The 11,427-nt window shown below is 38.1% G+C and overlaps 1 protein-coding gene across 1 annotated transcript; it reads left to right on the forward strand.

The window, feature by feature from the left end:
• Positions 1 to 418: 418 nt before the first annotated feature.
• On the forward strand, positions 419 to 11,427 carry LOC144638412 (dipeptidyl peptidase 2-like). The gene is made up of 11 exons (XM_078497609.1): positions 419 to 616; positions 3,110 to 3,246; positions 3,780 to 3,943; positions 5,184 to 5,322; positions 6,055 to 6,142; positions 6,620 to 6,678; positions 7,315 to 7,605; positions 8,562 to 8,718; positions 9,933 to 9,997; positions 10,093 to 10,163; positions 11,057 to 11,427. The coding sequence occupies exons 1-11, from the start codon at positions 475 to 477 to the stop codon at positions 11,136 to 11,138; spliced, it is 1,395 nt and encodes a 464-aa protein (XP_078353735.1). The 5' UTR covers positions 419 to 474; the 3' UTR covers positions 11,139 to 11,427.

The raw sequence follows: 11,427 nt of genomic DNA on the forward strand, positions 1-11,427 counted from the left end.
ACCCCGAGGTTAAAAAAAATAAAATACAAATGATAAACCCCATCAAAATACAGTTTTTCCTCCTCTTTCTATACCTTAACTCGTGAAACCCCTACCCGTAAATACACCTCTAGTTCGGAAAAGGTACTCAGGTGTAGCCGTCCATTATAAGGAGTGCCCCTCGGGTTTTGTGACGTAGGATGTTTCCGAGATGTTTTTGGCTCCAGCCACCCGTTTCGTTTTAACACTTTTATTTATTTATTCTTTTATAAAAAATAAGATCACTTAATTCCCACGGCGGCGTATATTTTGGTCCAAAAAAGGTTTATGTTTTGTGATGTGAGCCGGGGATGTGAGCAACCCGTGACGCGCTCAGAAGGATTTCTGGTCACGCAACACTATTGACCGGGAGGAGACTGGGCTGTAACTCCCTCACAAGACCTTCACGTGAAACCTGTAGTAAAATCGGCTCAAAGCGAAAGCAGAAAGTCAAAGATGGATGTTTCGCTCGTCTTACTAGCCTTCTTTTCCATCGCTGGTGCTACCGTTCCTTACAAGACCGCTTATTATGAGCAGAATGTCGATCACTTCAACTTCGTTCAAGATAAAACGTTTAAACAACGTTACCTTTACACAGGTAAGTCACTGTACATGTCGCAGAAATGTTTAAACCCATTTGTGTTGATCTTAATTTTTATATAGAGCGTCAGCTAAATAATTGAACAAGGCTGAATCTTTTATATAAACTTAAATGTTTAAAGCTTTTTTGAATGTCAGGTTAATCTGTGCACTGACGTAAAAGATGAGCTGCATTATTTTAATTTTTTTTTGAGAAAACAGTAAGTGTGGAACACAGGGAGCCCAGGCTCACGCTTTGACAAATCGGTCAAAATGGCGGCGTCAAAATTATAAGGATTTGTATGAAACTTTTTAGCAAAAATTTATATCCAAAGAAAATATAATAAACACCTAGTAAAAATCACACTTTTCATCATATGTTGTGGTGTTCCAGAAAATATCCATACCCCTCCCACGGAAGGTTTTTGGTTTGAATCCCCCCACACCTCTTGAAATTCCTGTTAAACCCCATACTTTCCTTTGAAAATTTTGGTTTTTGATTCCCTTCCACCCCTCCAGAATTCCATTGACCTTCCATTGGGTGGTATGGATTGGAACTGGGGCGCAAGGCTTTTTAGTTATCTGTATCTAAAAAAAGTAGGCTGGGCCGAACCTTGAATGAAAGGAACCTCTGTTCAAACTAAAATTATGCATATAAAAGTCTGCTCTGTAATCATAAGGTTTAAGATTTTGCTATTGCTTTCCGGTGCGAAAACTTTTCGGGACCTTCGAGAAACAGGCCCCTGCACATAATTTGATTCTAAAGCATTAATACAGTTATCACTCCAAGACGGACACCTTCAGGACCTGCCCTAACTGTCCTCGAGATCTTAAAAAGGTGTCACCTTATAAATAAAGAGTCAAGGTAGCATGACACTAGTTATTCTGAGATAATAAAGTTGAACTCCTACGCACAGTAAATACATGTCTATTCAATTACTCTTGACTAGTAAAACCCACAAATTGGGACAAAATGATATTTGAAAACATAATTGACTTTTTTGCCCATTAGTTGACTGTTCATCACCAGTCGATAGTGAGCAGTACATACATGTTGCAAACTGTAATTTGTCTATATGTACCCCGCTACTCGTCTTTAGAAAGTTCCCTTAGTGCACACGCTCAATACTATACCAGTGGCGTGACATTGCAACATGAATAAGGTTGCACAGTAGGGATGCGCATACAGACCGCTCAAGTCTTACGATTTTGCCGTGAGACTCATGATTTTTAGTTCAATCTCACGATCCAAAGAGACACAAAAATCTCACAAACAGAGTCAAAGCGAAAGTCACAAAAGTGAAAAGTCGCGAAGGAAAACCGAAAGTACAAATAGTCGCTGAAATCATGAAAGTGACGAGCCAAGTCGTGAAAGCCACAGAGCACAAAATTACCACCACACGCACAGAGCAACAGAAGAAGAAATGACAGCGCCCACACCAAAAGAGAGTAAGAGATAAATATGAATCACATGATCAAAGCCAAGCCGACCAACCATATACTGCATGAACCGCGATCGAGGCACGAACAGAAAAATAAAAGAATAAGAATGTATAGATTGATCTTCTCCTTCGGACGTGCGGCGCTCTCTCGGCCACCTTTTAGAAACCCCTTTTACCCATACAAATCTTTTGGGTGTGCGGCCGACATCGAGATTAGATTTTTCTTTTTTTTAAGTGGACACCACAAATAAAATAATTAAAAACCCTTATCATTCCGCGCGATAGACAATTTTCGATTCCGTCGGCGAAACCCACCAACATGTTTACCATATGTTGTGGCAAGCTCCCGTAAGTGGCCATCTATCCCCTACACCTCTAGTGGCTGCTCAAGAACCATTCGTAGCGGCCGCCAGTTGGGACACTTTTTTCGCGTCCGAGGGTGTCCACTATGAGAGGATTAATATAAGTTGTGTTATAAAAAACAACACGCATGCAAAGCCAGTCTTATTCGCAGCCGTTTTTAGGCTCGTCACGCAACGCTTGCTTGCATTTATTTTAATCCTTTCTTTTCTGGACTCTGCCTGGGGCTGTCGATCACCGGCAAGAAAACAAAAAAACACAATAATAAGCTAATGAACACGCTTTTAATGGTATAAAACATAAGAAATTCCGTTTATCATTTATAACTTCTCTCCTACCAAGCCTCCATGCATTTTAGCGGGAAAATCCCACGTTGTTGCGAGGTACTGGGAATTACATGTCTCTAATTCGTCACTATTCATCACTATTCGCGACCATTCGTCACTTTTCATCACTATTCACGACTATTCGCACTATTCGTACTATTCGCTATTTGCGACTATTCGTATTCGGTTTTCCAGACACCCCTTCGCATTACGTGTGGAATGAGGAGAACCATTTTTATCATTAATAAATTAAATGCTCAAAATAAATGCAGAAATACTGAGAAATTGCACCCCAAACCTGATGAAAATATTCAATGGCATGTCATTCAGTAATAATTAATAAAACTTACCGGTAGTATATTAATTATATTTATTGTTTGACAGATCAATACTGGGATGAAAATGGACCTATATTCTTCTACACTGGCAATGAAGGACCCATTACTGGTTTCTGGGACAATTCTGGCTTTGTCTTTGAGTCAGCCCAGAAATTTAATGCATTAGTTATATTTGGTGAACATGTAAGTAATACATAGACATTTTTTTGTGTTTAATAGATACAGTGCTTCAGAATTATGTGTTACATCTGTAGCTATAGCTGCCTTGTGCCCATGTTCTTAAACTCTATTAATTTTAATTATTTATTTTCCAAGTTGGCAACTAGGGATTTTTACTAGTAGCTGACAATTCTAGGGCTGGTGAATGGTCCTTCCAAAAATGCATGTCACAAAATTTAGTTTCTCAATTTTTTCTTTGGCGCCTTCTTTGAGTTTGATTTCTTTTGTAAGGCTAAAACAGTCTCGGGCTGACAGAAAAGATATCAGTCTTGCCATCTTGTAAAGTATCGCATTTACGATTCAGCACCCCTTATTCTAGCAACCTCCCTCTCACGCACTTTGCATTTTCCATGCTGCAATTGCAAGCGAGCATGAAGCCTTAAAAAAAAAAAAGAGAGAGATATGCATCTGAGTGCATGATCGAACTTCTAGCTAGTGAGACGTTTCTGATGCTTAACATTTTTTCTTGTCTTTTTCTTTTTTTATTACAAAAACAGAGATATTATGGAGAATCCATGCCATTTGGTTCATCATCATTTGACCATGATAAAGTTGGTTACCTTACAGTGGAGCAAGCTTTGGCAGACTTTGCTGTTTTAGTAACAGAACTGAAGATTCAGTTTAAAGCGACAAAAAGTAAAGTTGTTGCTTTTGGTGGAAGGTGAGCAGCCAACAGTGAAATTATCTTTATTCATTCTCCTATACATAATTTATTATTTGTTCTAATTAAGCTGGGATAAATTCTTTTTGATTTATTGTAATTGTTATTGACCATCACAATTCATACCTTAATTTATTATATTATTATTATGTTAATTGTCATTCGTACATTTATTATTAAACTGCAGTGGTATAGCAAGTGGTAGCAAATCGATAAAAATGGTATCACATTGTGTGGATAAAAATGATATCACACATATATGATATCATTTGACCAATAAGCTCTGCATTTGCCATTTTTAATGCCCAAGGCAATGAGCCAAAGTTATCGATATTAAGTGGAAACATATTCCAGCAACTTCGGAATCTTCGGAAAAGGGAAAATGTTCGGAACAATCGATACCTTTGCACTCACATCCTAATGTAGTAGGAATTATAATAAACAGAATAATACATGGCTGCTGAGATGTGAAATTTATCTTCTTGTGTTCAACACTCAAAGATCAAATTTCTTATCTCTGTGCAACCATGTACTATCCTCTATATATTTACTGGTAAAATAAAGCCTGTGAGAACCTAGTGGCCCATGGCCATATGACTGGTGCTACATGTATGAACTCTTGTTTTCTTTAGTATAACTTATTAATTTTAGTGGCATGGATGTGATCCTAGTTTGTTACCCTGCACTTGGCTAGTATTAAATTTAGCTGGACAGGTGACCCCATATATTAATTAATTACACTTGGTGGAGAGGGGCACTATATGATAATTTCTTGTCCAAGAAACTGGGTATGGGTAGAATTTGACCCTGGATCACTTAAACCTGAGTGGCACCCCCCAGCATGCAAACGAATTTGCCTCCTGTACATAGATATTTGTTGCTTGAGTGCTGACCATTGTCACCAAGTTGTGAACTTCTTAAGCAAGGGACTCAGATTTCCTCTCTCCTCCGAAAGCCCAGTTGTTCAAAGGGTGAGTAATGCCGTCCACCAGAAAAATCACTATCCCGTGGATAGCATATAGATATACATAGCTTGTTTTTGTTAACACTTTTTCATTGGGTGGATACTGTGACTTGTACAGTGGATAGCTAATTCCACCCTTTTGAACAGCTGGGGCCAGAAGTATAAAATGGGTATTCATTGGTGAATTGGCAAAATATTGGGCTGGCTTGATATTGCAACATGGGTTGTAAAATGACTAAAATTTAAAGTTTACTTAATTTGTAAACTTCATTTCAGTTATGGTGGTATGCTTAGTGCTTACATGAGATTCAAATATCCAAATGTGATTGATGCAGCCCTGGCAGCCAGTGCTCCGATTTACATGATTACATTCAAGGGAAGTGAAAGGGAGTTCTTCTTTTCTGCAGTAACACAGGTGATTTATTTACTACCAGTTGAAAGTTGTATTCATATAAAAATGTTCTTTCGACCTTTTCTAAAGTATAAACTAGTGGTAACCACAGGTTAGAAAGTGCGGGCCTTGACGCACTAGAAAAGGTACTGGTACGAGAGTGCGTAATTTTAGATGGCAGTGTCGATAAGTGCTTTGCCGTGGTTTATGCGCAACAATCAGAGCAAATCGAAAAGCAACACCCGTAAAACAAGGCTGAAAATGTAAAGTTTGCAATCTCCATGTGACAGAAGCTTAGATCTATAAATGTGACGATCGTCTGAGAACAGATTTCCTCCGGGACGACAAACTGTCGTGATTGACACATTTTCGCATTCCGATCGTCAAGTGGAAGAACAATTTTTCAACTCTTCTGTTCGCCTTTTATTAACGTGGCGCGCACGCGAAACGCAATCCGCGTCACTGCAGATAGGGTGCGGGCCTCCGGGCCCGCAATTATGTAAAATTTTGATTCAATGCAAACTGAAATAGGTTCTGGATATAACTTTTTGCTGGTGATTTATATTCATACAAAAACAACAACAACAACAATTTATTAGAATTCCCATATAGATGGTGTTACCTAAATACAGCATAGCAAACCTCAAAAATTAATAAATATAGGCTTTTCACTTTGAGGACTAGGATTACATATAGTAAGATCTCTTATAAGCATTGCTTCATACAGTATATTCTGCTGTTCAATTTTTTGCACAGGACTTTTTAAATGCTGATCCTAACTGCCCTGGTTACATCATTACTGCTTTTGAAATGCTTGAGATGCTGAAAAATCAAGGATCAGAAGGTACACTAAGCCTAATAGTTATGTTTCATATGCTATTCTATCCTTCTGCCATAGAATTCTGAAGATAAGCCCCCTCCTCTTCCCTCCAAAAACAGTCTCAAAGCTTATTGTGTAAAAATGTTATTTTCTGTTGATGATCAGGTACTGTATAAAAATCTAACGGAATTTTCAAATGACAAGAAACATTGAGCATTTTTGTTTGAATTTGCCATGAAAGAAAAATAATTATAATAATTATAATACCAGTTATAGAAAATATATATTCTTAGTACTGGTACATAATTCAAAACAAATCTCAATTCACACATCCCAGTAATCTGATCTGGTGGTATGAATTTGAGTACAGCTTAGTTTGAGTACAGTTGATCAAACTGAGTGTTTTTAACCAGCGTTTTTGTAATTATAGGTATAAAACATGATACAAACTTGTACATAGCTCGATCCCTATGAATATGGTATAATCTGTCATTTTTGCAGGCCTTGCTGAACTTTCAAAGATATTTAAACTCTGCAAACCACTTGAGTCAACAGAACAGGTAATACATTATAACTTTTGAAACCTCCTGATAAGTCAACTCAAAAGTTAAAAAAATTCCCTTTTAAAAGTTAACGTCATCACTCAGTCGGACACTGTTCTGTTCACTCCCCAATTTTCCTCCTAGCTGATTCCTCAAACCAATTTTTGTTTTCCTGAATGTTACTTAATATTACTTTATCTGCACAATGGCAGCTGCTTGATCAAAGGCCAGCATCTTAGTAGTTATCATTCCAATTATGCTTTCTTCTTGTCTGTCTAGTTTTATATCTATCTATCTGTCTGTCTGTCTGTCTGTCTGTCTGTCTGTCTGTCTGTCTAATGATCAGTGATAAATGGAAAAAATTCTGTGTTGCGACTGGCACTAGTGAAAGTTACAAAGTTAAAACAAAGTTCTCTAACTTATTGAGTTGCAGGTGTCGGTAATTTAAAATGTGTAAAGTTTCAGATGTTTCAGACTGAGCCCTTCATCAGGGGAAAAAGGTCTGTCTGTCTGTCTGCTCTCTGGCTAGCTGTCTTGCAGTCTTGTCTGACTGTCTGTCTGTCAATTTGTTTGTTTTTCTTGCTATCTTATTTCCATCATTCACTAAATATTGTATTTACCGGTACTTACATTGTACATGCATTTATGTGGCAGATCCCTCACATGTTAGGTTGGATTCGTAACAGTTTCACAAGCCTTGCTATGGGTGATTATCCGTATCCCACCAACTTCCTTGCTCCATTGCCTGGGCACCCTGTGAACTTGGCATGTAAAATGATGGCCAATGCGTCATCCAAGCTTCAAGGTCTGGCTGATGTCACAGCGATGGTTTACAATGGCACCAATGGGACATTGCCTTGCCTTGATCCAGACACTGAGTTCATCGAATGTGCTGATCCCACGGGCTGTGGTCTTGGTCCAGATAGCCGCGCCTGGGACTATCAGGTATTGGAAAACACATTTGTGATATTTTAATATAGTTCCTTAAATTTTCAACACGTGGTACCTCAAGAGGCTCGTAATAATGGCCAGTAGCACTATAATGCACACTTTTCTGTCACAATCCTAAATATATTAAAGAATTCGTGTCCAGCAAATTGTTGCACCCACACTGATAAAGCCCCCCTAATGCCAAGCATTGCATCAGACCCACCTTTGACATTTTTAAAGGTTAAATATTTAGTGAATAAACCCCTTCAGGTGACTGGTATATTGGGGGATAATGTAGCCGTCCAGGCTCTGGAGATGGGAGAGAAAACGCCCGCGGCACCCCCAACACCGAGAGCGGAACAGGCAGGGAAATGCCAACTGAAGGATGAAAGATTGACCGAAAAATGAACAGTTGAGGACAATCTTTCAGCCAAGGGCATTATCCCCTAATATACCAGCAAGCCAAAAAGGGTTTATTTATTTTATAACCCTCTGATTAATTTCTACAACGCGCTTTATCATCGGTAAATAGGAAAAACCTACAGTAAATAATAATCATGGCATAACTCTGTTTAAAAATAATGCAAGTTGATTGATTTATGTTCATTTGTTTTGCACTTTTCTATAAAATTGGGCGACGGATATCAAATTGGATTGGGGTATATTGTCTGATACCCATTGTCCGATTTTTTCTACCACGTGATGCCTTTTGTCCAATGAGTGCGCAAAAATTAATCGGTGGGTTATAACAGATAATATTAGCTTTGCATCCATCAAGCCTGGAGGATTATAATGAATGTAATGAAATTATAGACCAATTGCATAAAGCTAGCACTGAAGTTGCAAACCAATACCTAAGAAAACCTAAGCATTGCATTGATGAAAGAAAATCCTTTGTTTGGAAACATAATCATGAGGCTAAGGGTTTCTTTGGCATACTTTATACTCAACAAAAATGACACATTTTTCAGGCCTGTACTGAGTTGCCACTACCAGCAGGCTCAAACAACAAGACGGACATGTTTCCAGCTCTGCCGTGGACTCCTGACATGAGAGAAAAGTACTGCCAGGAAAAATGGGGTGTGGCCCAAAGACCCGGCTGGACAGCCATTCAGCTCTGGGGAAAAGGTTCGTCCATCTGGACATTGAAATAATTAATGCCACTAGTACTTTAGCACAAAGTTTGTACTTCCAAATTGGGGCATTACTTACACACAAATGTGACCACATCACGGGAAAAAAAGCGGAAAGCGAGAATTTGATGGAAACGATGAAAGAATGTGAAAATAAAAGTGGTCACACTGGGCGCCTTGCTTAACAGCAAAACACCAAAAGTGGAGTGAAGTGTCCAAGTGACGGAGATACATGTTTGTATAAACGTATTGGATAAAACAAAAAGGCACCAGATTTTATGAGAAGTATGAATACAATTTATTCATACTCTGCGAGAATCTTTGTTTTTGAGTTGTGGAGCTGTTTGCCTGTTAGTATCTTTGTTATCAAGACCGGCCCTGACTAAAATGTTTCAAAACTTACTCAGTGTATACTCATGTGTACTCAAGATGCATGTTTACATGTATATCGCACAAACTTCACTCCACTTCTGGTTAAGTGCGTCTCATTTCAAGCCGGTGCGAGCAGCAATTTAATTCAGGGAAGAAATTAGGAAATTAGGAAATGTTGGATTCTATGCCTGCAGGGTGTCAGCAAATTTTGCTGCTTCACAACTTGTGCATGTATTCCTAAACATGCGCCTACTCCCAGGCTACACCAGTAATAGTAAGTACGTTTTGGACTAAGTGTGCTTTCAGTCCTGATGTCAACATGCCAATTCCTCTTTCATGTCTCTATATATTATTCCTTGTGGTGGCAGTTTCACTTTTGATGATCAGCCTCTGTATTCTCACGGCCTGTATGTCTGATTTTGTATTGATGTTGTGAGGAGAAACTACCGGTAGTTGCCGATCACTTATTTATAAGCGCTCAAAGCTTGGCTTTGCAACTTTGCAGCAGAGCAACCGACATGTAAAAGCAACAATTCTAAGGCAATGTGTATTACATTTCAACCAATGCGAGGTTATTAGGGCTTCATTCAAAGCCAAAACCTTTATATGCTGATGCATAATATAAATTTTACAAGCCACTTGGAAAATGTTATATTTGCTCTATATCCCATCTCAGGAAGGTGCCTGATTCAGTCCCAAGAAAACAGCTTTTTGCATTAGGGGTACCTTTACCCTTACCTCCTCAAAATTAATTGTAATAAAAGTAATAACCTCCTCAAAATTACCCTTACCTCCTGGTACTAGTTATATTTAAATTGTTTTCCTTCTTTTATTCAGACATATCTTCAGCTTCAAATATAATTTTCTCCAATGGCGACCTGGATCCGTGGAGACCAGGAGGGGTATGTTTGTATTGTTACTGGCATAAGCCAGTATTATTGTAAGAATAATTGGTTCGTGTATATTAATATTACAAATCTTTCGATTCTGTGTTCAGGTACTGCAAGATGTCTCCCCAACACTAGTAGCAGTTCTGGTCAAGGGTGGAGCCCATCATCTTGATCTCAGGTACATTTTAATTATGGATTTTTCTATGTTAAAGGGGAGAAGTGGTCACGCAATGATTCTTTTGACGCGTGACAATGCAAAAGATTAATTTGAAAACGAGCTAAAAAGAAAGTTATTTAAAAGATAACATCTATTTACGCAGAAGCCCAGGCCAAGAAATTATAACCTTTTCTGGCTGACACTGTTCCAGTAAAGCTTTAAGTCAGAGCTATCATCACAAAAAAAGCTCAAGGGTTCTATTTTAAAAGATCCTTTTGAATTTATACATATTTTGTAACAGGAATTGAAGATATAGGTCATTTTGGAGACCCTTTACCCTATAAGAGCTTTGCTGCATCGTTGAAGACCTAAGCTTGATCTTTCCTTACTTGTCGTGTGAAAACAATCTGCCATTTTTTAAGGGTGGATTTATTTGCAACATACGCATATATGGTCGTCGCATATTGTTTTTTTTTTTAGCTCAACTACAATAAAAATTCCAACAGGCAAATTCGACGGCCATACGCGTATGTTGCACATGAATACGCCCTAAATAATCCACTAAAAGAAGCGAACTGCTCATTGTTAATATAAAAACGTGATTTTGCCAATAGCGAAGCGCTCGAGTGACGTCACGACTCAGACAAACAAACCGAAATGGCGGACGATTATCCTAAAACCTTTTCTAAAGCAGCCGGTGTTTCTAAAACACTTTCATAAAACGAAAACTTCGCCTACATATTCCTTTTATTTTTCTCAAAATCAGGCTGATTTTTTCTGAGCCTCGTGGGGTTTTGTTATTCATTTGCATTCCATTTTAGACCTCACGCGCTTCGTTATTTCTTAAGTAGTTAATTAGTCGACTTATTATAATACAATTAATTTTATTGATGATATTGTTCTTTTCTATCCAGATCCTCCAACACTCAGGACCCGCCGACAGTGACACAAGCTCGTCAACAAGAACTGGACTTGATTAGAAAGTTTATACAATAGAACTGAAGGAGTTTTTGGAAGGCAATTAGTGAAAATGAAAAATGAGGAACACGCTTTCGTAATAATTTTTGGAATATAAGTTTAATGAAAAACAGAACCTTACATTGTAAGTTTTTTTTTCTCTTCACAACACTTCTCCTGTACCAAATGTACTGTGTGATACGTGATAAAGCAAAATATCTGGTGCGTCGAAAAGAACTTGTGCGGATGTACTCTATACTGAAGAATTTTGATTTTTTTTCAATGTTTTTTTTTAATAACAATGAAATATTACGACAATTGAGCATAA

This window comes from Oculina patagonica, chromosome 14, assembly GCF_052425735.1.
Source record: "Oculina patagonica isolate OP01 chromosome 14, crgOcupat, whole genome shotgun sequence".
Classification (NCBI taxonomy): Eukaryota; Metazoa; Cnidaria; class Anthozoa; order Scleractinia; family Oculinidae; genus Oculina; species Oculina patagonica.